The sequence below is a fragment of the Camponotus floridanus genome, unplaced genomic scaffold (genome assembly GCF_003227725.1).
Source record: "Camponotus floridanus strain SB8 unplaced genomic scaffold, Cflo_v7.5 scaffold291, whole genome shotgun sequence".
In the NCBI taxonomy this organism is placed as follows: domain Eukaryota; kingdom Metazoa; phylum Arthropoda; class Insecta; order Hymenoptera; family Formicidae; genus Camponotus; species Camponotus floridanus.
Window position 1 is genome coordinate 57,124 of NW_020229427.1, and position 27,758 is coordinate 84,881.

The 27,758-nt window shown below is 30.2% G+C and overlaps 1 protein-coding gene and 1 long non-coding RNA gene across 3 annotated transcripts; one reads left to right on the forward strand and one right to left on the reverse strand.

The window, feature by feature from the left end:
* Window positions 1–2,659: 2,659 nt before the first annotated feature.
* Window positions 2,660–6,900, reverse strand: LOC112638350. The gene is made up of 3 exons (XR_003122970.1): window positions 6,779–6,900; window positions 4,279–4,489; window positions 2,660–2,840 (listed from the first exon to the last, which is right to left on the reverse strand). It is a non-coding gene; the product is annotated as an uncharacterized LOC112638350 (long non-coding RNA).
* A 13,619-nt stretch (window positions 6,901–20,519) lies between these two features.
* Window positions 20,520–23,701, forward strand: LOC112638352 (diacylglycerol O-acyltransferase 2-like). Of its 2 annotated transcripts, XM_025409933.1 has the most exons (6): window positions 20,762–20,988; window positions 21,261–21,535; window positions 21,963–22,149; window positions 22,946–23,145; window positions 23,277–23,465; window positions 23,587–23,701. In XM_025409933.1, exons 1-5 carry the CDS (start codon window positions 20,762–20,764, stop codon window positions 23,435–23,437), a joined length of 1,050 nt encoding a protein of 349 aa, XP_025265718.1. In that variant the 3' UTR covers window positions 23,438–23,465; window positions 23,587–23,701. The 2 variants fall into 2 exon arrangements, with proteins under 2 accessions (XP_025265720.1, XP_025265718.1); XM_025409935.1 differs by having other exon boundaries at window positions 20,520–20,988; window positions 22,946–23,082; window positions 23,277–23,701.
* Window positions 23,702–27,758: the final 4,057 nt, after the last annotated feature.

The window sequence follows — 27,758 nt, forward strand, 5'->3', positions numbered from 1 at the left end:
TAAGATATTAATAAGTGACTATTATTCTCACTCCCTCTCTCCCAGTTTTTTTTTTAAATATTTAATACATTCCCAGACAGCACAGGACATCCTATGGACATTCATTTTATGTCCATTTTACGTCCGTACGTCCATGGACATGAAATGACTGTTCATCGTACATCCGATTCGGGACATCCGTTAACGGCCAATATTTGGACGTCCACAAAATGTCCGATCTTGGACATCAAAGTTTCGCGCGAGCACGCAAGGATGTGTTAGTTCGTTCGTTTACCGCTATGCGACGTGCGATGCGCTATCTTTCTCGTATTTAAGTTTTAGTTATAAGAATTATATAAAGTTTGCAAAGAGTAACAAATAAGATTAAAAATATACTGTTCAATTTAATTTGTGATTTCAATACAAGAGTTTCAGATATTAAATTGATTTTATAAGTCGTACAAGTAAATGTCCGGCAAATAAACGAAAATAATCCGGTACTTATTTAAACTTGCTTGTTGCACTTTACATTTTAAATTACCTATTTAAAATGTAGAGTGCAATAAGCAAGTATAAATATAAATAAAATTTTTACATGAATTTTATGTAAAGTTTTATATGAAATAGATAAATTATACTATTTTATTATATTATTTAATTTTGTTGGGCCAAAGAATTTTTTATGTTTTAAATGTTATGAAGGATACATAATGCTATTTATTTATGTATAATAAAGAACAATTTTTTATATATGATTAAATTAGGTCAAAATCCATACATAATTATATCTACACAATTATATATAATTAAATATAAATTTTTTTCTGAGTTTATGAATTTTTGATATTTATTCCAATAATAATTTGAAAGAGTAAGACTGAAAATGATGTCCATTTTAAGTCCTTTTTTGGATTGTTTTTTGGACATCCGAAGTAGTGAATAACCGACGTCTTATGGATGTCCAATGGATATCCGTCGGACTTAATTCAGACATCTTATGGACGTCCACATGTCCAAACTCGAATGTCCATTGGACGTCCATAGGAGTTCCATGTGCTATCTGGGTTTGGACAATACAATTTTTTTTGGAAACAGTAAAATATTTATAATTAATATTTTTTTCCGACATATATATATATATGTATATATATATATATATATATATATATATATCTCGGAATCTTTATATGTTAAATTTGACTCATTGATATCGAATATCAGCATGTTGCCTCAAGATAATGTCCCACCAATGAAGAGCAAAATGATAAAAGTGAATGGCAACTATCCGTTGGTACTCCACGTCCTGTTATAGCAGCTATAGATAGGCTGCTTTTTTGATATCGGGACGAAATCGATTACGTTTTGATGTACCAACATCGGGAAGTGGCGATTAGCTCTTGCCATTTTGCTCATCATTTATTGACGGGACATTATTTTGAGGCAACATGCTGATATTCGATATCAATGGATCAAATTTAACATACAAAGATTCCGACATATATATATATATATTTATATATATGACTTACTATAAATTCGTGATTGGTTTCTCTCTCTTTTTTAATGTTGATTCTTTATTCCAATTTAACTTTCCAATTTAACTTAGACTGATCCACAAAATGTAGTCTGACTGCTTCTGTTGACTATCAAAAGTACGATAAATGTCACATACAATTATAAGCAATATAAATATTTAATTTGACTGCAATTTCATGTCTTTTCGAGAAATCGTTAATCTTTCCTTTTACACATTCTCGATTGTGTATTATAGCTTATTTAGAAATCGTAATCCAGAGCTCTTGATAACTGCACACATTAATAACGAAAGGATTATATTTACAGAAACAAAATGAAATTTGTCATAATAACTGTGCGGTTCGATTTATTACACCATCAATTTATTAAATTATCAACAATTTAAATAAAATAATTTTGATTAAAATATTGTTTTGGACGTATAATGCTAATACATTGTCCGAAATTTCGAAAACTTTAATTATTTTATGATAGAAATTATTTGATGATAGAAAAGACAGAGTAAGCGAAGGAAGAATTATTCAAAAAATATTCGATTTTGTAAAATATTTGAATAAATATCGAGACTTAAAAACCGAAAAAACTTAAATCGAATTAAATAGATTTTATTTTCAAATTATTTTATATTAATCAATATTTATATTATTATTTTATATTAATATTATTATTATTTTATAATGTAGTCTTAGAAAAATGAGATATAAAAACATCAGAAATCTTATACTCTTTAAATTAATCGTCATAATATTGTTTAATATTAATTATAATAATATTTAAATAAGTATTATTATATTTCTCGAAAATTGAAAATGACTTTTTTGTGAGAATGCTTTTATATACTGTAATAATGTGATAATCTATTATGTAGATAAATTATTATAAGATAATAATTTATCTACATAATAGATTATCACATTATTACAGTACTTTCCAAACGTGTATTGTACATATATAATGTATGTGTGTGTGTCTCCCTGTGTGTGTATGTGTGTGTATGTGTGTGTGTATGTGTGTGTGTGTATGTGTGTTTGAGTATATGGATATATGCATTTATGTCTGGGTTTATTCAGTTGCATGGTGATTTAGCGGTAAAGCGGAGTTCGAAGGATTACTGATTTCCGGATAAGTGCTTAGGGACAGTTAAGCGCAATACATGGACAGGACGCTTCTCGTGCACTTATTGATGCAGCACTCCTCGTGGATGTCTCGCGCTTTCCTTCGATAGCTCCTACCGTCGAACGATCTATTCAACATCTCTTGTGTTCTTGATCGGAACAGAAACGGGAAAGAACCGGAAGCAAATGCATAATCGATCTTCTTTATTTCTGAAAAAAGTGCAAACTTTTGTAGCTGTGTGTACAAATAATATAAAAAATCGTATCGTTCCATCACATTTTCTATCTATATGCATCACCGGTTTAATTGAACAATTTTTATGGTCATTTTGTTATTGTTTATTTATTACATTCTGCTTCTTATTTTTTCTCATTTAAAAATCTAAGAAAGTTTGAGATTTTCCAGAAAGTTCTTTCTTGTCACATGCCATCTTTAAGATCATACATCAGTGACAAAGTGATGATTGGTTAATTGCAGACAGAGATTGATCATTGCTGCTCTTAATCGTCTTTCATATAATACTGTGCTTAAGGACCTATTTAGAAATTGATGGGTTTAAAGCAAAAATTCTCTCATTTGGAAGCAACCCATAATCAATAATATTATAATAAGCCATTATTTTAGTCAATAGTTCATTTGGTCCATACGCGTTCCAGATAGCTTCATTTTTTAAACTCGTTTAGTCGAAGGCTACGTAATGACATTGAAAAATAATCGCTGTCCAAAAAAATGTCTTATTATAAATATTTCATATTCTTTAAAAAAACTACAACAACTATCTCATTTATGTGATTTATTAATAGATTATAGAATAGATTTATCAATATATCATATTAATAACAGTACTTAAAAAATTTGTATAAAATATTTTATAAAATATTTATAATTTAAATGGCAATTAAAACAATATTTAACATATGGTTGTGGTCCTTATCAAGTATACACGATGTAATAAAAATCAGGAGACCGGCATGGATGATAATCTTGTAAATTGCACAAATCACATTAAAAAAACACGTTATTTTAACTCAGTCTCTTGACGAAGTCTCTCACAGACGCATTAATTTCTCTCGAATTCAAATTTATTTAGTTAAAATAACGTGTTTTTTTAATGTGACATGTGCAATTTACAAGATTATCATCCATGCCGGTCTCATGATTTTTATTACATCGTGTATACTTGATAAGGACGACAACCATATGGTCGAAACGTCGTACTAATAAATCAATTTCTGGCTAGTTTGGTCGTTTATATTTCTTTGATCCCTTTATTTATTGGACTAGCAACATCAAGATATTCATAACCTTTTAATATTTAACAATTAATTAAAATTTCTTCTATTTTACTGTATAAAACACATACGCATATGCGATTTAATTCTAACAATAAGAGATACGTTAAAAAATTCATAAATAAATCATGCTGATTAAACTATCATTTTCAACTATAATTACAAATATTAGAACCTGATAAAAAAAAACATTGCATACATTTAGGAAAGAAATATATTATTTAACATTGTTGCAGAAATAAAAAGTTTTGCTCATTAATCCATTACCGATATATTATCTATCCTATTTGGCGTTTGGATTCGTTTATATAAGCGAAAAAAAATATCTTCTGTATTGATTAGCTTTTATGCTTACCATGATTCCTACTAGTATCATACATGGAATTGTATAGGTCATTACAGACTATACGTCGAGTATTTAAGAGCTTTTCGCCACAATATTTCTGGGGCACGGTCGCTTCTGGTTGGGGTAGCCGTTCGTTTGTGCGTCTTTTTTTTGATTCCGACATAAGAAATGCGATGGCGATCATCAGGCTCACCAGCACGTTCAATTGGTTCGTGAACATCTGAAAATATCCGTTCTCATTTAATTACGCGAACACATACACGAGACTAGATTAAAAACTGAAAGGAAGGAATATATTATATATTATTTATCAGAGAAATATTTATTATATTTATATCAGAGAAAATAAGCTTTTTCGGAGATAGAAAGATAAATAAGAATAGAAAAATAATTAGAGAATATAAAACATAAGTGAGCATGCGATAATTAAAAGTAGATTGAAATTGTGAACAGCGGTATCATTACGCAACCTTCGACCAAATGAATTTAAAAAATGAAGTTAATTGGAACACGCGCGGACTAGACAACTCACATCTATGAGTTTTAAAAATCTATTAAAATGTCTTTAGAGTTAATGAACGAACAATTTTATATATATACACTTTATACAAATATACGAAATTTTGAAGCTTGTTTTATAAAAAGCAAAATTTCATTTTCAATGCTTACAACGAAATAGCGATAACTATCTCAGTGCCTCAATATTTTCATTATATCAATAAAGATTGACTCTAAGTGTGCTTTCGATATAATATTAATTTGTATATCGGTATTCTTTTTAACTACAATTTTAACTACATCGTTTTAAGCTACAATTTATATAAATGCACTTTTATTTTGATGTTTTAAGGTTGATGAGGGAATTTATTCGCGATCGATTCGCAAACAACGTATCATTAGACGTGGCAGAGTCATTACTGCAGTAGACATATTGGTATGGCACGCCGTTTTGCTATTTATTAATAAGATGTTCTTAACCTAAAATAAAAATTCAATAACTGATTTAAACTGAAGTAGATAGTTTTTCGGCATCATTTTTATTATGTTATAACATAATAAAAATGAATTAAAATTATGTCTTAACATAAAATTAATTCAAAATACATAGGTCCATATTTTACATTCCTTTTTATCGATAAAAGTGCCTCTAAAAGTGACTTTATAAGCCTTCGGATTGGTTATAAGCCACTTTTAGAGGCACTTTCATCAATGAAAGAGGATTCAAAATATGGACTATAAAAAAATATACAGCCTATACGTGGAATTATTTTTATGTCAAGACATAATATTAATTCATTTTTATTATGTTGAGATAATATTAATGTATTTTTATTTATATCGTAACAAAATAATAATTGTAGGAATATAAATTATGTAAGCTATCATAATAATTCAGTGAATTAAAATTACGTTACGACATAACAGAAAATCACGATTTAAAATTATGTCATGTCCTAATAGAAATTCGGTAAATAAAAATTATGTTAAAATAGAATAAAAATTGAAAATTAAAATTATGTGTGACTGTCATTTTAATCCTAGATTTCATAGTAAACTCCCGAATTTCCATTATGTACATAATTTTAATTCGTGAATTTTAATTCAGGAATTACAATTATGTACATAATTGAAATTCGGGAATTCCCATTATGTACATAATTTTAATTTATGAATTTTAATTCAGGAATTAAAATTATGTACATAATGGAAATGCGAAGATTAAAATTATGTGCATAATTTTAATTCGTGAATTTTAATTCAGGAATTAAAATTATGTACACAATGGAAATTCGGGAATTAAAATTATGTGCATAATTTTAATTCGTGAATTTTAATTCGGTAATTGAAATTATGTACATAATAAAAGTTCGGAAATTAAAATTATGTCCATAATTTTTATTCCCGAAAAATATTTATGTTATAACATAAAATAAATTTAAAATTAATATTTTATCTAGACATAATTTCAATTGTGCATTTTCAATTATGTTACAGCTAAATAATAATTTGATGAATTATAAATATGTCTAGACATAATAATAATTCTTTTTTCTTGAGTATTATTTTAATGTGTTAGAATTTTTATGATAATATTAAATAGCAAAACGGCGTGCCATACATTGGCTTGCTCCTTTGAACACGCGTAATGCTAATATAGGGCAAACCACTTCTATTTCCGGTGCATCGAAATAGCGATAGAAATTAGCGATAGAAATTAGCGTCCAACTAAGCTATAACTGAAAGAAATGACGCATATTGATGTCGAATTATATCTAATATTATTTATCTTTTCTTCGCGATTAGTACGACTGAAAACACGCACATTTACAATTCGTAGCATTATTGCTCCGATAGATCAAACTTTAATTATATTCACGATTTATCATAAAACTCTAAATATATATACTGAAATGAAATTCCAAACTAAATTAACATTCTATCTTTAAAGTTGATGAGGCAATTTCTGAACGTTATTTGTAATATCTACTTTAAGATTTCTTTTTCATACCTTGAGAGTTTATAAGGATTTTGCACTCTGATCCGGAAATCTTCCTTAAATATTCAGAACGGTAATCCAACTATAATTATTCTTTGTCTGGAAGAAACTGCGTGATCGTCGGTGAGTCGTTCTCGTCGATCTGAAGAAGGTCGTACATCTTTCAAAATATGAACCCGCGGATGGGGGAAATAATTGTGTTTATGTTTTGCGAACGCGGGCAATGCAACTCGTGGCTGCGAAGATGATAAGCGCGTTCGCACGTCGTCGATACGCCGTGAGAGCAAAACAAATAAAAATATATCGGCCTAATTTATCGGCGCGCGAAAATTAGTTCGTACGTGGTACACATTATTCTTAAATTTATTTCCGTAATCTATTAATGCAGTAATCCATTTACGTAAGGTATTTCTAAGAGAGAAGACTAGCTAACAATAAATTTAAAATTAGTTTTTTCGCAAGAGTGAATGAAATGTGAAATGAAAAGATCCGGAAATGTATTGTTTTTTGGAAAAAAACAAATTTAAGATATTATGTTAATGCATCTTTTTCTCATGTATTTGTTTCTCTTTAATATTACACTTTTGTCAATTTAGACCGATTAAGAATTTATTGATTTCCTTGAATTCGCATAATTTTGCGTATAAAATAAGATATCAGGCTGTATCGCTACTTCAAATTCTCTTAAATAAAATGACATTAAACAACAATTATTATACGTGTCGATAATAACGTGTGTACCGTTCATTGGCTTCTCGTCTGGCGCCTTCGATGATTATAAACAGAGTACCGAATTACATAGATCCTCCCGACAATCTTAAGAAGAGACGCATTTTATAGCGAAAAAAAGGTTCTGTAAATTGGAAAGAGTACTCGGGTATCTTGATCACTTTCCCTTTCCTTCCTCAATTCCGGAGCTATTCACTTTTGATCTTTTTTCCTCTCTCTCGTTTACTGTCTCTCGAAAGACTGAACATTCTGATGTTACGCTCTCTGAATTATGGATATACGAAAATATTCATAATTATATACGAAAATGTTCTAATTATATGTCATTATATATTATTTCTATAATATAAGTAATTATATTATTTTTTTTATAATATATGTAATTATATTATTATTTCTATAATATATGTAATTATATGTAATTATATATTATAGAATATATATATATATATATATATATATATATATATACATATATACTTCATCTTTTCTGATACATGTCCTATATGGAAATGTTTAATATCTTATCTGATTAGATATCCATATCTATGTACAAAAATACACACAAATCCTGCCCCAAGTAATAAGGATTAAATTCCTTTACTAAAAAGAGATCATCAATTGGATATAGGGACCATAAATAATATAAAGTTGCTTCTCGTCTTTGATGTTTTCGGTTTGCCGTTTCGCTGGACCCGAGGCTCCGCTCTCAGGAAGTGATTGTTACGCTCTTTCTTCGGCCCATTTCTCCTCGAGCTTGGTCATAATAATATCTTGCACGGTGTTATGATTTATCATTTAACACTGTGGCAAGATATTATCTCGCTTCCGTATATCTATAATTTAGCAAGCATATGTACATTCATATGTAATTATATTCCTACTAAAACATAATGTTATATTATCTTCCTTTATCAGAAGCAAATGAAAATGCGAATCGCATTTGTCGTCAAACTATCATGTAATTAGTGTGATCTTATTAATGTGAAAGTAATAGCAAGAACAATTATGTGTGTTTTCATGTATATTTTTTATCTTAAGAACAATTATGTGTTTTCTCATAGATGAAAGAATATTTAATAGTAAATAGCATCAATAAAAGTGAATAGAGATAGATTTTATTATTGCTTCAGATAATATTGTTATTATTATAAAACGTATATATTTAATTATTTCATTACAAAATTTTATTACAATTATTTTATTACAAAAAATCAAAATCAAGCTATATAATTTTTATTCATTAGTGAAAATTCTTTTCTTATATATGAGGAATAGATAATATGCATAGGCAAAAAATAATTTATAAAAAATGAAATGTGCAAATTATATTATTGCAACGAACGCTGGATTATACAATGTAGAATAAGCAATATTAAATATCTTTCAACCTATTCCATCGTTTTATTGTTGATGATGAATCCGCTTATTATACCGACATATTCATTTATTATGTCACATACGTCGAAGAAAGATATTACTTTAGATACATTTCTTCCGATATCAAAATTCTTTTATAATTCTGGCTTATAATGTGTTATCTTTTTACCCAAATAAATAAAAGTATAAAACATAGTTAAATTGATATGGAACATATACACACTCTTATCTGAATAAAATCGATTAACCATGTAATTGTTATAAAAGCATGATATTATAAATATGCCTGACATTCGATTCTCTTCTATCTGAAGAGCAAAGTTAGCAGATATTCCCTAAGTAAAAAGAATTTATACTTAAAATATTGCATTACTACGCAGTAAAATTTTCGAAAGTATGCCGAACGTGACTTTCTGTGTTCTCTTCTCGTTATTAATTGTAGGCACATTTTCTTTTGCTATTAATAATAAAGTTACATCATTAAACGAACAGCCCTCCTATACAGATTTGGTAGCATCGGTAAGTTAATTTTTCGAAAATATAATGTTTGACAGAGTGAAATATTTTTAATTATTATAAAAACAACTGTGTCAGCATCACACGTTTATTATTGTATATTATTATAACAAATTATCATATGACAATATTATTTTAAATTTTTCGAAAAAAGCTATTTCTTTTTTTATGTAAATATTTTCCAATATTTTTGTTAATGGAAAGAATTTTTCTGTTAAATTTCTTACTGTAAAAAAAAGAAAATCAATGTTATAGTATGAAGCTGGTAGGAAAGAACACACTCAAATCAAAAAGAAATTTTAAGCAAAAACAGAGGTTGAAAAAATGTATATTAAACGATAATTATTATCAAGAAACAGATTAATAATTTTATTAAGATTTTGGAGGTATTTTTGATGTGATAATTAAATATTCTGTCTACTAAGCCAAAAATAATTCCTTTTTTATATCAAATGTTATGAATGAAAATTTAAAAGTCCAAGAAAGTCGGTTGAGTATACCAGTCAAATTAAATAAAATTTTTATTTAATTACAATGACCACATCTAAAAAATTGATAACATTATTTTTTCCTATTTCGATCGTAAATTGAAGTCTGTAATGGAAGAAGTTAAATAGAGTCCAGTAGAGTAAAATGAAAAGAAAGGGAAGAAGCAAGTATCCTCAATGTATTCAAAATAAAAAAAGAGTGAAAGAGGCAACTTAGAAATAGCTTGCTCTTCAAGATCTTGAAGAAGCAAATCCGTCATGATAGGAGAGAGGAGAGAGCTCATCGGTATACCGAAAGATTGTCGAATATATTTTGAATTTAAAAAATTAGAATGTAGCACTAAGCGTATACCGATTCGAAATTCGGAGTATAAAAATATTAGTATTCTTACCAATGAGGTGTCACATTTTTCAATACCTTTAATGACAAGTTCCAATGGGACGTTCATAAAGGATGAAATGAAGAGAAATGAACTTGTGTTGTTCATTTATAAATTGACTTTATAATTTATTTACGAGGCCAATCATATAAAAATCGTATTATAAGATTAAAATATAGCATATACATACACTCGCGCTTATTTGAATGAAATCGATCAATTATGAATAAATAATATAAAAGTACGTTCGTGTAATACGCTTAACATTCGTTTATTTTTCATTGGAACAGCAAAGTTACCAGAACAGCAGACCTTCTTTCTGTAAAAAAGATTTTTATTCTAAAGAGTTTAACATTGTATTATTATGCAACAAATTTTTGGAAAGAATGTCAAACGTGTCTCCCTGTGTTCTCTTTTTGTTATTAATCGTAGGTATATTTCCTTTCGCTATTAATAAAAAAGTTAAATCGTCAGACGAACAGTCTTCTTGTACAGATTTAATCGCAACGGTAAGTTAATTTTGCGAGAATATATTTGAGATAAAAAATTGAATTTATTATGATTATACATATATTATATTTATTAAGATTGAATTTATTTTTATTTATTTATTATAATAATTTGATTCTATCATAATAAACGACTCTACCCGCATACACGTTTATTATCGTGTAATATTGTAACATATTATCATATAAAAATCATTATAAACTTGTCGAAAAAAATTATTCCTTTTGTAAGTACGTAATAAAATTATCTCGAAACATTATTCTCCTCTCTATTATTGTAATTTTATATTAATTTCATAGGTATTTACTTTAATGAAGTGTCTACCAATGGAATCCCATTTGATTTTAGTGCTAGCCGGAGATTACAATGAATTTCTTGCACACTCACATAATAATATGATACCAGTAGCATTGACAGATGAAAGAAATTCTCGATTACCTCGGATACCTTCCGGAATGGACTTTGAGCGCATCGTTTCGTGTTAGTGACATCTTCTCAACCTCTCTTGCGAGCTCTGTTACAGGTAATTAATAATAAAACAACTTAAGAAATATATGATATATATAATTTTATATGTATAATATATAATTTTATGAAAAATATCATGTACAATAATATCAAGTGCCTCAAAACTGCTAGTACAATCAAAAAGAGAAGATATAAAAAATAAGTCGAAAATATATGTATAGCAAATATAGCAAAATTTTATTATATGAGGATTATTATATGTTTTTTTAGAATAACAAATTTGATATTCAAATAGGTGTGCTTGATTATCTTTAGTCAGAATAGTCTAAATTTAAAAATTTTTTAAAATTATATGTTACTTTTATTCACGTTCAGCGTCCAGATTCGTTTCCGGCGTCAAAAAATCTGATAAATTTACGTACTCTGCTTTTCGTAACCAATCAAACCTAATATTTTGCAGGCCTGTGACATTAATATATTTTGGCAATTTAATTGAAAATAAAAATTTATATGTATATTATATGTATATATATCATATAAATATATATAATATTTTTTTTTTTTTTTTTTTTTTATATAAATATATATATATATATATATTATATATATATATATATATACATATACATACATATATTTTCGAATCTATTTATAGTCATAATAATTAATCTGAGAAGAACTTTTTAGTTTTAATAATCGCAATTGAAAAACGAAGTCTTCTAAGTATAATCATATTTACATAAGTCTTTGTTTAATATTTTTTCAGCCGCAGAAATTTCAAAACCCGTATCGCGTTTACTATAAACAATTAAATTATAAGTATACGAAAGATATCAATATTATAATTGATTAATTAAATAATATAACTCAATTTTTTATATATAGTAAATAAAAATAATAATTATATATTATATATATTATATATATTATATATTTATATATTATATATATTATATATTTATATATATTATTATTAAATATTATATATTATATATTATATATATATTCTTATATATATTATATATATATTATATATTCTTTTTTTTCACACAGAGGACAAAAGACCCCATGGGAAAGAAATTTTATATCTTAGTTGATAAGCAAACCAAGATACGAGTTGCATAAATGCCGTTCATATCTTTGCATGGAATATGATTCTTCCGTCATATTATATGCATCGATCCAAATGATGGAATTTGGTTTAAGAAACATACAGTTTTCTAAGAAAAACATGACGAAGTAAAATATCAAAGACGATATTTTTTTTGAAGAAAAACATACATGTATTTCTCTTTCTTCAGTATCTCTTCTCCTTTTTTATCTAAGAAATATATTAGAGTGCAAATAAAAATCTAATACATTGAAATTGGCTTCAATAATAATAAAGAAAAATTAAATCGAAATTATTAAATTAGAGCGATAGCGCGATAATCGGAATATGCAAGGAAGAAACAAATTTCTTCTTCTGATACTCGTATATTCAAATTAAAAATAATTATATTAACAAAAAAACGAACATTTCATCTTCGATTTCTTTCAGCGCCGTCAATAGCGTACAGGGTACGGTGACTTATTTTAAAGTATTGTACGTCCCCTACGAAATGACGCAAATTTTGATTCTAACCATTTTTTTCGTAGTATGTTATTTTTCAGTTAATTTAGCTGCCTTGTTTAAAATGATCACCCTCTATATCTTATGCTGGCTTGAGATATACTTGAGATATGCCAGATTCTACGAAATATTATATAAGTTAACATCACCTATGCGTCGAGGACATATATTTTTATAATTTAATGCATCACTGTACAAAATTTGGAACACATATTATTAGCGTCTAAAAGGGGATCAAAAGATGATGTTCGTTTTTTGTTAATGTAACCATTTTTAATCTGAAATATACACAATCAGAAAGAAGGAAGTGTTGTTTCTTCTTCCCGCTCCAATCGCGCTGTGGCTCTAATTTGCGCAAATTAATTTTCAATAATATAAATATCTTAATATAAAGTGAAATTTAATTTATCTATTATTTGTTACATTATTTTAGATAAATATTTTTTATATAAATTAACAAGACATATTTTTTTCCTAATTATTGTATAATGCATTATTAATAAAACATATTATTAATTTTGCGTGATCCTTAGAAAAATGTATTAAAAAGTTTAAACAACTATTACATTTATATTTTCAGACAGCAATATATGCATAGATCTGAATTTTGATAAAACGATCACTCTGAACGGATATCAAATTCGGTCAAATGCCATACATTTGGAACCATTTGTCAAAATCAATTTGAATTTATCGAAACAAGAAAGATTACGTGGTGAAAGTAATGATATCATGAAAATGCTTTTAAATAAACTGAATGCAAGTCGCGAGATCATTATCTTTCCCGATAGGGAGACTCCTTACTTAAGACGTATACAATGGAATGGTATTTATCAAGGTTTTGTCAGTGTGATTGACAGCGGAAGACACATTAGTATGAATATAAGACGTATAGTCAAATGGTCGAAAATCAAGTATGTCTCTCAATAATTTCTAAGGAAATAATTATAAAAATAATTTATGTTAATATTTTAAGAGAAATCCTCAAATAACCTACTTCAATAATTTCTTACAAATCTAAGTAAATTATAACTTCCTACACTAAATAGATTTATATCTATGAAACAATCAATTATATGTGATGTATAATAATCTTACAAAAATTTGTTTGTTAAAATTTATCTCTTATAGGATTATTTATTACAATTCCTTTCATAGGGTAATAAGAAAGAAGAGAAAAGGAATAGAAAAAAGAGAAACTTTCTTTTCTATTTATTGCATAAGTAAATGAAAACACCAGACGAGATAAAAAAAATATATTTTATTTATTTTCAGATACCTATATCCCCATATGAAAGACATTTGCGCGATAACGCAACCAAAAAAACAGATCTCTGAATTTAAGATAATAAGATTTCTGTCACCGGAAGTAATAGTAGGCATAGTCGGGATATGTTTGTTAACTTACATAGTTTTTGTAAAAATGTTAACTTACATAGTTTTTGTAAAAATCGTGGGATATATAAAGGCTGTACTGGAGGTGATAAGACTATTAGTCTCTGTAGGATTTTTATACGTGCCCAAAATGGATTCCGCAAGAATCTTTATATGTATGATATGGATTTTGATCCTTATTATAAATGCTCTCTTTCAAAGTCACTTGTCATCTTTGCTCACTGTGCCAGACTATTATCATATCGACAGCATAGAAAGTCTCAGTCAAGGTAATGGAAAAAATCTCATTTTCTTACTTTTTCTCCTTAGATTTATATTTTAATTCTCGCTAAATTAATAATAAATTTTATATTTATAATGCGTCTTTCATTTTATATAAGTAAATCTGCCAAACTATTTTATAAGCAATTAAAGATATGAAAAATTTGTTAGTTAGAAATTAAATTTATATATCTATGTAGTGTTACGTCCAGACCCTTGAAAGGTCGGGCCATCTGGAAGAACGTAACCTACTTACCCGGTGACACACTTTCGGGCGTGTGTATGGATCGGGTCGAGCGCACTGTGCTGGGGCCTAACACAGGTCAGTGACCAGAATGGTCCCTTTAACACTGTGAGTGTCTTAGGCCGATGCGCACTTAGTCCCTTTTCGGTAAGAGAATCTAATCTCTTTTACACGGGACGGGACCTTGTGCGATATTGGAAATAAAGGGGATGAGTGTGGGAAGATATAAATAAATTTATCCCTTTATTATAAATTAAAATTTATTCAAAATTATCATTAACGGGTTTACAAGAACATTTTTAATGCGCGAGTAGTGTGTGTGTGTGTGTGTGTGTGTGTGTTAATATGTAAATTCGCGGGTGTTACATTGATACGGAGGACATCAGCCAGGAATAAATAAAAGGAGTTGAGGAGACTATATCCTGGATGGATTTTACAATTTTCCTATTTAAACAAAATCTAAAGGAGTATTTCAGGGAAAGGACAGAGGTTAGAGGTCATCGAACTGGATGGTGGACGGCGGAAATTTTCTTAATAGAGCTTGGATGGGGACGGCTAGTGGTAAAGGTGAACCGGGGTATTATTGAGTCGGGAGGGGCAGTAGTTAGGTAATGTAGGAACTCTTCGTGGTCCACGTCACCTGGACCCACGCAATAAGATTCAAGGATAGGGATATCGAGGAGGGGGAATTGGCTTATAAAATAGTTTAATTGATCGGGATGGGAAGGTTCAGGTGTAGGATTCGGGAGAGGAGATTCTGACGGGGACTCTGGGGGGAAGTCGAAGGGATCGAAGGTCTCATCAAAGTCAGGAGGATATCCTATGAAATCCTCCGGATCCTCAAGGAACTCTGAGGCCTCCGACGAAGAATCGGAATCAAGAGTAATTATAGATATGGGAGGCGGGGATCGGGGCGCTAATAAAGGTTGGGGAGAAAAGGGAGGGGAAGGCTCGGGAGAGATCGGGGTGGAAGATCTGGGAGGTGATGCAAAAAGGGAACAGGTGTACTGGGGGAGGAAATAGGGAATAACTAGGCGGAGGGATCGAGGGAGATCTATGAAGTGAGTGTGTGTGTGTGCCGTTAACGGGGGTGAAGTTATTAATATTGCTAATATCTATTCTATCGGGGAGGTCCGCCGTGGATTGAGGCTGTTGCCTCCTTAAACGTCTGTTGCGACGATTCCGCCACCGTAATGCAGCACGCCGCTTAGAGGGTGGCACTAATGATAATTTGCGTTTAAAAATAACTTAGGAATGCTCGAATATAACCCTTCCAATTTTATTATAAATGTCATTGGGTGAGAATCATTACAAATTAGATGAACTAGGAATTAGTTCACAAAGATTCTATTTCTTCTAGATTGTGGACTTAAATGTTAGATAAAAGAGAAAATATATAATAATAAAAAAAAATGAATTCAAACGGATTGGGGTGTCAAGGGAGATCGAAGGTGAACGAAGAAGTGTTCGTGAATCGCCTTGTGGAGATTCTCAACGAACGAGGAAATGTTCATGAATCGCCTTGCGGAGATTCTCAATGAACGAGGAAATGTTCATGAATCGCCTTGCGGAGATTCTCAATGAACGAGGAAATGTTCATGAATCGCCTTAAGGAGATTCTCAATGAACGAGGAAATGTTCGTCGGAATTCGCAACGGAATCGCCTTGCGGAGATTCTCAACGAACAAGGAAATGTTCGTGAATCGCCTTGCGGAGATTCTCAACGAACGAGGAAATGTTCGTGAATCGCCTTGCGGAGATTCTCAACGAACGAGGAAATGTATAAAGGAGGAATGAACTGGAAAACAAGATTCAAATAGCTGATTCGAAAATGAAGACAAACGAAAACAATTATCGTTATTGTTGATTTAGGTGGTAAATAAAAGAATGATCCTTTCCAATGACAAGTTAATCGTGGAAGGTAAAAAGGAAAGAGGGGTACTAATCGGATGAACTTACTAATTGTTGAGTGCGTTGAAAAAATTTGACTTAGGCCGGACTTTGAAGCTGGACCCCAGAATTGGTTGTTTGAATTAGCAGGAGCGTCCAGAGGACCTCAGGGATCACACTCACTTCGATTTTTGTTACTTAGATTTTTTGATATATATATATATATATATATATATATATATATATATTTATATATGGCGCACTGATGCGGAAAAGAGCAAGCCGAAAAATTCTTGAGATTAACTGCATGTCCGCGCTCTCGGCTCTTGAATTTTAAAGTTTTTGCTCCTCCTCCCTTCTGGATGGTGGGAATTTCTTTAAGCAATCAAAAAATTTTTACTATTTCCTTCTTAGGGATCAAGGAGTTAGATTTTTAGGAAGAGAGGGTGTCTTAGACCTCTAATTGGTTAAGCCCTTTTTCTTAAGGTTTGACTTCAACATCCAGTAGAGAGTGGGAGCGACCTGATTTCCTTATCTCTTACGATTTGATTGAGAATGGCCTATTGATCCAGCGCACGTGCGATATTAATTTTATGGCTCTGCTCGTATTTACCTTTTGGTCAATTTCCCGATCACCAAGGCTCTTATTTCAAAGTCTCTGAGACGACCCATTGATACGCATGGATTAAATTTCTTATATTTCTGAGCCTCGTAAATTAAAATTTTTATTTAAATTTTCTTAGCGCTAACTCGACTGGCCACTCTGGTTGTTTATTCGAGTTGGGTTTTCTTTATTTTAAATTCAACCCAATCATTGATTACTTCTAAGAAACGTTTCGATGAAAGAACAGAATTGTGAAGTCCACCGGACGTAACAGCTACAAGAATATGTAATGAGAAAATGTAGGTTCCATTTAAGAAATGTTCATGTGACCTTCAAATAACTCTTCAAGGTCAAACCAATGGTACCATCTTATGTCCCCCTAGAAACCATACAACTTTTGTCTGAAACATTTTTTTGATTTTTCATTATTTTCCGAAATATTTGGCTGGGAAAATTAAAATGAGCCACCCTGTATATTGTATATATACACGGTGGGCCATTTTAATCGATGCACCTGAATATCTCCGTTGGTAAGCCGAATACAAAAAAATTGTTCAGACAATAGTTGTATGGTTTCAAGGGGGACATAAGATGGTGTCATTAGTTTGATCTTGAAGAGCCACTTGAAGGTCACGTGAAGGTCAGCTCCAACTTTTTAAATGGGACACCCTATATGCTTTCGCATATTCTTGTAGCTCATCTGAAGAGCTTTCCAAAACACTATAATTAAGTACCTTTTTATTAAGTACTTTTTGAGTTATAAGGCTTAAAATAATTTCTTAATTTTACATAAACCATAAAATATCTAGTAAACCATTCATTTTTCGATTATCTTACCTTCATACTTTTATGTACAAAATAATGAGAGGAATCAATTGGTGTAAAGAAAACATACAGATGTTTTTAAGAAAAAATATGGAATTGTTAATTGCAAATTACATATTTTTTCTTAGAAACAACTATGTGTTTTCTTTACACCAATTGATTCCTCTCATTATTTTGTACATAAAAGTATTAAGGTAAAATAATCGAAAAATGAATATTTTACAAGATATTTTACGGTTTATGTAAAATTAAAAAATGATTTCAAGTCTCATAACTTGGAAAGTATTTAATGAAAACTAACTTAATTATAGTGTTTTGGAAAGCTCTTCAGATGAGCTACAAGAATATGCGAAAGCATATAGGGTGTCCCATTTAAAAAGTTGGAGCTGACCTTCACGTGACCTTCAGGTGGCTCTTCAAGATCAAACTAATGACACCATCTTATGTCCCCCTTGAAACCATACAACTATTGTCTGAACAATTTTTTTGTATTCGGCTTACCAACGGAGATATTCAGGTGCATCGATTAAAATGGCCCACCTTGTATATATATATATTGTATAATAAAATTTTTAATTTTATTCAAGATATGTAAATGAGGCGGGGGGGGGGGGGGCACGCCAAGTTTTCATATCTTACTTCATTCTGAAGGTCATTTATGCGGTTTAGAATTTGTATAAAACTTTTTAAAATTATATACATCATACATAAAAAATGCTATAGGAATTAAAGTAATCTTAACTCACTTAGTATCGATTACGAATTAATATCACATAATTTATTGTACTTGGCTAATAGTATTGATTTCATATTGATTTCTAAATATTTTATTTTTATCACTCTTTTAGATTTTTTTATTTTTTTCCATGTACTTGGCGTATTTTTTTACCTTTGGTGTATTATCTAATCTTAAATCTTATTGGTTACCTTCACTGACTCGATCGAGATATCGATGTTTATTTTTACAATTTTATCCTTTGACCTGTGCTATTTTACAGTGCTATTTCCCGTTTGTTTTATTTTTATATCTTCATCTATTTATTCTAGAGAATTTTCCTTTTATATGTTCTATTAAATTATTATTGTCATACTGAAGAGGTTACAAAAGGAATCGAAACGTTTGTAATTTCAAAAATTGTTTTTTTTTTAATTATAGATGTATAAAACACGCAATATCACCTGTGCTCTTCTTGGTCTTAAATAAGTCTTCTTTATTATTATTGATTTATTATTTGGACCAATTATAGATTTATATATTTTTAGTTTTTTGATTTAGTTAGTAGATTTATATATTTTTAATTTTTTGATTCTTGGTCATAATTATTTGTTTTTATATTGAATTGATAAAGTTTGCATGTGATTTTCGTACGATTGAAGATCAATAACTCAAAACATGTGACACACGAACGTCACAGCCAACACAAAGGTTTGATATTATTTGCGCGTTAATATTCAACGGAAGAATATTTAATTATTCGTTTTACTATATGTTCGAAGTTTTTCACATAATAATTAGAGTAAATTGAAAACAACTGTTTAAAAATTAAAAATTGATTTTTCACAATTAAAAGCTGATTATTCATGAGATTCAGTAATTTCCATAAATGATTGTATATATAGAAATGTTAAAAAAAACAAAGTCAATTAGTAAAAAAAAATATGCACATAAATTGGTATTCTAATGTAAAAAATATAATATAATAAAAATATGCACATAAATTGGTATTCTAATGTAAAAAATATAATATAATAAAAATATAATAAATATTTTTACATAATTTATTACATGTCTATCTTTAAAAGTGACTCTTTCATGTAACATTTTTATCTCTTTTATGTCTATCTCTTTACAGATGACCCTTTTATGTAATACGTTTTATCATTCTCCCCTAAAAACAATTGTTTTTATTGAAGTCATAATTCAAATATACTCGAACAATAGGTATTTTTTCTTTTGTAACCGATATAAGTTTGATAACAATCAATTCTAACTCTCCGATGTGCATGTGATAATCAGAATTGCGTTCATTCACAGCGATGTAATTATCATAACATTTTCATTTAACAATGATTAAGACGTAAAATATTGTAAAGTAATTGTTTATATATTGCGATTGTGAAGTCACTATGGCATTGTTCCAATTTCTTATGAGAAATAATGTGCTTTCGTAGTAATTTAAAATTTAAAATAAAAACGTTACTTATTCAAATGAGCGTATTGTATGTAAATGTAACGAGTAAATTTACATGCAATCGCAATCCTTGCATTCAAATTGCATTGTCATATTTCTCTCTTTTCGCTTTTTTTGTTGCATCCGTACATAAAACGTCAGTTACATAAAACGAATAAGTAAACATAATGACGCGGAATAAAAAGAGAAAAACATCGAATGAAGATTATGAAGAGAGAACCATAAAGAGTGCACATATATAAGACGGAGATATAAAGTCCATTCTTTACATATTGAAAACAGATTTTATGCGTTCGTCAGTGCGTCTAGTTGATATAAAATTTTATCTGCAATCAGCCGAAGCGACACAATCGGTTCTCGTCGGAAGAGATCGAGAAAAAAAATACAATATGGAGTTTCTAATCACAGGTGAGATATAGCGCAAATAAAGCGGAAGGATTGGGTCCTCTCCAATAATCTAACAATAATCTAACAATTTGAAACGAAATCCCGACGAGAAACATGAAAATTTTGGGTGTAAAATTCGCGCCGTTAAACATATCTTTGGAAAGAAGACTACAGACCTTGGTGGTCGCGATATGGATTCTGATTTCCCCCTTCGGCGATTTTTGGGGATACATCGTTACGGCCTATCTTTTACTCTACACGCAAACATTACGTTACTTCATGCTACTGTATTTCCTCTGGATGTATTACGATTGGAACACTTGCGATCGTGGTGGCAGAAGGTAATACAATTTTATTAATTTCTTTGCCGTTCTTGAGATGATTCTGATATAAAGTGTCGATGTAAAAACTGTTGTAGAATAAAAATAATTTTCTATCGTTCTTTGACTCAAAATAATTAATCGATGTTGAACGATTATATGTAATAAATCTGTTGTGACACTTGTAGGCCTTAGGCGCAATTAAAAGAAATTTACCTTAAAATGAGAAGCGTTAACGATTAAAGAATGATTATATCTTATATCTTATATTATAGATATATCTTATATTTCAGTTATTCGTGGATAAGTAGAATGAGAAATAACGTATTTTGGCGTTATTTTTGTAATTATTTTCCGTTGAAGTTAGTGAAAACAGTCGATCTGGATCCAAAAAAGTCTTATCTTTTCATCTGCGTACCCCATGGGATTTTATCAATGGGGATAATGGGTTCATTCTCAACAGATGCAATGGGCTGCAGTAAGCTATTTCCTGGACTAGACGTGCGCATAATTACTCTTGATCAACACTTGAAAATACCTCTATTCAGAGAATATGCTTATTTGTTAGGTAAAAACTCTTGGTGTTATTTTTCACGGTTGTACAATCTTTCATTTCATAAATCTTTCAATATTCTATTGAATAATTTTTTTCAATATCGGTACAGCATATGTAAATGTATTTGAGAAAGAAAGATTTTACGTTGCATCAACATGAAAGGTGACATATGTTATGATTTTTCTTGTCTGTAAAAAAATGCTCTTTTAACATCTTTTTTTAGACAGAATTAATAGAAGAAATAAATTTTACAAGAGAAATGACTTAACATATCGTTATCGAAATAATTTTGTATTGCGAAGAAAAATATTGAGAAATTTTAAGAAAAATTATGAGAATTATTTAAAAAAAAGAAAAAAAACGAAATCATTTTAGACGTTAAATATTAATTGTTAAGACATTCAATATACATAATTAAGAGACAATAGTTCTCAAACAGGTTGTTGCGCTGCTAATGCGAAAAGTATCGAATATTTATTATCGACACCGGCAAAGAGCCCTCATACCGGAAGAGCTACGATACTCATTGTCGGCGGTACTTTAGAAGCTATGGAATCGTTGCCAGGTACTTACCGTACCATCGTGAAAAAGAGAAAGGGCTTCGTGAAACTAGCTTTAAAACATGGGTGAGCGGCTAATTACTTTTTTCTACATTTTTAGATATATTTTCACATTAATCATATTTATTTGTATTAAATTATATTTTAGATATATTTTCACATTAATCATATTTATTTGTATTAAATTGTATAGAATTATCGACATATAACACTGGACAGAGCATGCGGGGAAATTTCTTTGTTCTTTCGTGTTAAGAGACGTAGAAAAAAAGAAAAAGTAGATGTGGGGAAACGAATCTCTCATTCTAGTTTCTTTTCATTGGTTGAATTTTGTCAAAGGAGAAAGGGAACAGTACTGTATTCTTATAAGTTGGGACGTTTAACTTTATATATGTATTTTATATATGTATATATGTTTAACTTTATTATTATATATATGAAGAAACAGCATATAAAAATGATATTTTATAGCATATTATATACAAATTATTAATAATATGGTTTCTGCTTATTTATTATGCAAAACAAGTGGATTAAACACAGATAAGATATATAAGATTTTGAAGAGTCTCATGACTTCATAGTTCCATAAGCCGTTACTATCCTCACATCGCCTTGTCTCTTTCTACATCTGTCAATATGATTTCAGCTCCATGTTCCGTCCAGTACTATATGCCGATGGATAGAATAAGTCATATATTAAGAAAAATAAGAGAGAAGGAAAGAGAAAAGAAAAGAGTTGAACAGTATGAAGAGTTGAACAGTATGAAAAATATCACGATGATGAATATTGATACGATCTGATATGGTATAAATACTAATACTGAACACGACTCAAATCTAATACAATTTTATAATTTAGTACGCCGTTAGTTCCCGTTTTATCGTTTGGCGAAACGGATTTATACAATCAAGTGTATAGTCCAAAAGGATCGACTTTAAGACGTATCCAGGACTACATTCGCAATATCGTAGGATTGCCGCCGGTTATTTTTTGGGGTAAAGGATTCTTTCAATATTCGTTTGGTCTTATTCCAAATCGATTACCTGTCACCGTAGTCGGTAAAGTTCTCACTACATTTCATAATTTAATATATATATACCTTATAATATGTGTATATTAAATTTTCTTAATATTATCTTTTTTTATTCTATATAAAAAAAAATTGTTATATTTCGTTTCTTCATTTTAGTTGGCAGTCCTCTCGAGCTGCCGAAAATAGAAAAACCCACAGCTGAGCAAATTGATGAATATCATAAAAAATTTGTGGAACATCTAATTGAGTTTTTCGAAACGCAAAAATACAATTATATAAAAAATGCGGAAAAAACTACTCTCGAAACTGATTTGTGATGCGCGCTCGGATAATATCATCTATATTGTAAATTTGTCACTTTATTTGCAAGTTTCTCAAACTATTTGTCATTTTTCTTAAGAAGTTTAAAATATTTCGGGAAAACGAAAGTATTAGATATATATTTAATATATAATTTTATATACAGAGTGTCGCAGACAACCGAATCAACCGAATATCTCAAAAACAGAGCGCGGCAGATAAAAATATTTCAGACAAAAGTTGTAAAGTTTTAAGTATCGTATTATATGGCGATATCAGTATGACCTTGAAGAGTGTTGTCAATGTCACGTAAAGGCCTTGAATTCTGTACGGAAATTCCAATTTTTTATTGCACATTCTTGTAGCTTATCTCGAGAGCTTTCCAAAACACTATAATTAAGTTTTTCTTAAGTATTTTCTGAATTATGAGCTTGAAATCATTTCTTAATTTTACATAAACTGTAAAATATTTTGTAAAATATTCATTTTTAGATTATCTTACCTTAATACTTTTATGTACAAAATAATGAGAGGAATCAATTGATCTAAGGAAAACATATAGTTGTTTCTAAGAAAAAATATGTAATTTGCAATTAACATAAAATAAACAAAGTTAAAGGCTCCTCTAAATTAACAAATCAAAATTGATATCGAAAGGCAGTTAAGAGCCAACGCAGTTGTAGGGCGTGGATAAAATAATTTCCAAAACAGCGACTTGATTTTAACGATCCATTCGCTTTATTCCAAACGTTTCGGACTCGATTCGAGCCTTCTTCAGTGATTCTAATACAAACAAAGAAAAAATAAATAAATCAAATGAGACAGAATAAAAACGCAGTATCAATAAAATACAAAATAAAGGAGAAAGCATAGTCATAAGCATGCATGGTTTATAGAAGTGACGCGACTTCGTCAAGGCTAATCCATCCGAGAACGTACGATGCAAAAAGTCCTCTCAACGGTACAAAGCGCGAAGAGCGATGCACTGACAAAATAAATATAATCAAAACTAGTCACATCATAAAAAAGAGAGAAATACATTAACTATAGTCAAAGACCACTCACTCACTCGGGACAAGAGACGGACCAGCAGAAACGACACAAAATAATCGACACGCTAACAATCGAATAAGCGGATAATTCGAACGATAACGGTAATAATGTAAAAATGTGATCGGTAATAACAAACCATATATACAGAGGACAAAGATAGTCAAAACAGAAAACAACCCGTTAAATTTTCGGCATGTTTTCAACAATCGACAGACATGAAGTATTTAATTTTAAAGTGTCGCTTTGGAGGTTCAACGCATTCTTTTGGCGCTTAATATAAATCATTTCCGATATTAGTCTTTTTCCTAAAAACGCTTCCTCATCCAAAATCTCAACATCCTCGAAATCAAAAGTGTGATTAAGCGCTCTATGTTCGGCAATGACGGACGTAAGGTTTCTTCTATGTTCTTTGACCCTCGTTCTTAGCAAACGGCCCGTTTGTCCTATGTAGGACGCGTCGCAATCTGTGCAATTAATTTTGTACACAATATTACTGCGCGAATCCTTCCGTAAACGGTCCTTGCCGACTTTAATAAATTTGCGCAAATTGTTTATTCCGGTGTAAGAAAGCCTAACATCAAGGTCTCTCACACAGTATCGGAAACGTTCTGATTATTTTAAATTCTACTTATTTTATTTTTAACGATGTTTGTTATCAACAAACATTTGGCACGCCCATGGGCTCTCCTCTTTCCCCGATTATCGCTGAGATCACGCTGCAAGATTTGGAGGCAAGGGCGGTCGCGGCTCTACCTATGGATCTTCCCTTTTATTTTAGATATGTTGACGACATCGTGTTGGCGGCCCCCTCCTCAATGCTCAATGCTATCTTGAACACTTTTAACTCGTTCCACACAAGGTTGTAATTCACTATTGAGGAGGGCGTCGACAACCGTTTGAATTTTCTTGACGTCACAATTATTTTAGAGAATGGATATATTAAATTTAATTGGTTTCATAAACCAACTTTCTCGGGAAGGTACCTCCATTTCGAGTCGCGACATTCCCTTTGCCAGAAAAAGGGCACGATCATTGGTTTAATAGATAAGGTCTTTTGGCTTTCTCATCCTAAATTTCATAAAGAAAATCTCGAAATTGTTGTTAACATCCTTCTGAACAATGGATATCCGCTCTCTCTTATCTTTCGCACAATTGTCGATCGGCTCAATATCCTTTTTTATGGATTTAAGAACAAACGTGACAACGCTTTGAGGGATGATGAGAGTGTGTTTGACGATGAGAGAGGTGGAAGTAAGATCACATATTTTAATGTTCCATATGTGAAGAACATTTCAGAACGTTTCCGATACTGTGTGAGAGACCTTGATGTTAGGCTTTCTTACACCGGAATAAACAATTTGCGCAAATTTATTAAAGTCGGCAAGGACCGTTTACGGAAGGATTCGCGCAGTAATATTGTGTACAAAATTAATTGCACAGATTGCGACGCGTCCTACGTAGGACAAACGGGCCGTTTGCTAAGAACGAGGATCAAAGAACATAGAAGAAACCTTACGTCCCTCATTGCCGAACATAGAGTGCTTAATCACACTTTTGATTTCGAGGATGTTGAGATTTTGGATGAGGAAGCGTTTTTAGGAAAAAGACTAATATCGGAAATGATTTATATTAAGCGCCAAAAGAATGCGTTGAACCTCCAAAGCGACACTTTAAAATTAAATACTTCATGTCTGTCGATTGTTGAAAACATGCCGAAAATTTAACGGGTTGTTTTCTGTTTTGACTGTCTTTGTCCTCTGTATATATGGTTTGTTATTGCCGACCACATTTTTACATTATTACCGTTACCATTCGAATTATCCGCTCATTCGATTGTTAGCGTGTCGATTATTTCGTGTCGTTTCTGCTGGTCCGTCTCTTGTCCCGAGTGAGTGAGTGGTCTTTGACTATAGTTAATGTATTTCTCTCTTTTTTAAGATGTGACTAGTTTTGATTATATTTATTTTGTCAGTGCATCGCTCTTCGCGCTTTGTACCGTTGAGAGGGCTTTTTGCATCGTACGTTCTCGGATGGATCAGCCTTGACGAAGTCGCGTCACTTCTATAGACCATGCATGCTTGTGACTATGCTTTCTCCTTTATTTTGTATTTTATTGATACTGCGTTTTTATTCTGTCTCATTTGATTTATTTATTTTTTCTTTGTTTGTATTAGAATCACTGAAGAAGGCTCGAATCGAGTCCGAAACGTATGGAATAAAGCGAATGGATCGTTAAAATCAAGTCGCTGTTTTGGAAATTATTTTATCCACGCCCTACAACTGCGTTGGCTCTTAACTGCCTTTCGATATTAATTTTGATTTGCAATTAACAATTTCGTATTTTTTCTTAAAGACAACTGTATGTTTTCTTTACACCAATTGATTCCTCCCATTATTGTGTACATAAAAGTATTAAGGTAAGATAATCAAAGAATGAATATTTTACAGTTTGTAATGTAAAATTATGAAATGATTTCAAGCCTCATAATTCGGAAAGTACTTAATGAAAACTAACTTAGTTATAGTATTTTGGAAAGCTCTCGAGATGAGCTACAAGAATATGCAATAAAAAATTGAGATTTCCGTTTACAGAATTCAAGGTGACCTTTACATGACCTTGACAACACTTTTCAAAGTCATACGGACATCGCCGTGTAATACGTTACTTGGAACCTTACAACTTTTGTCTGAAATATTTTTGTCTGCCTCGCTCATTTTTTGAGATATTCGACTGATACTGGTCTGCGACATCCTGGATATTATTGTTATATACATACATACATACATGTGTATATATATATATATATATATATATATATATATATTCATTTGACTCAATTTGAATATAATATAATCACACGACTTTTATATTATCATATATTTATATGTCGTTTTATGATATTCCTGTATAAAAAAATCAATTGAAATAAAATAAAATTTCTATTGTCTAAATAAAAATATACAAAAGCCAAATTTAGTAAACTAATAAGTAAATATAATAGATTTTTGCATTAAATTGTTAAAAAAAAATGATGGCCAATTCTAATTTCTTTTTTCAGAATTCTATATATCACAAAACAGACATCTTTGTATTCTTTTTTTTTAGTTTTATCTTTTCTCATAAAAAAAGCTTCATCAAAATTAAAGCTTAATAAATAATAAATATGAGATACAAAAAATGTACAGATGTATGTTAAAAGAAATAAACTATGTGCATAAAAATAATACATTACATTCATTTAACCTTTCGAGTGCTATATTACAAAGTTAAAAAAATACGCTAAG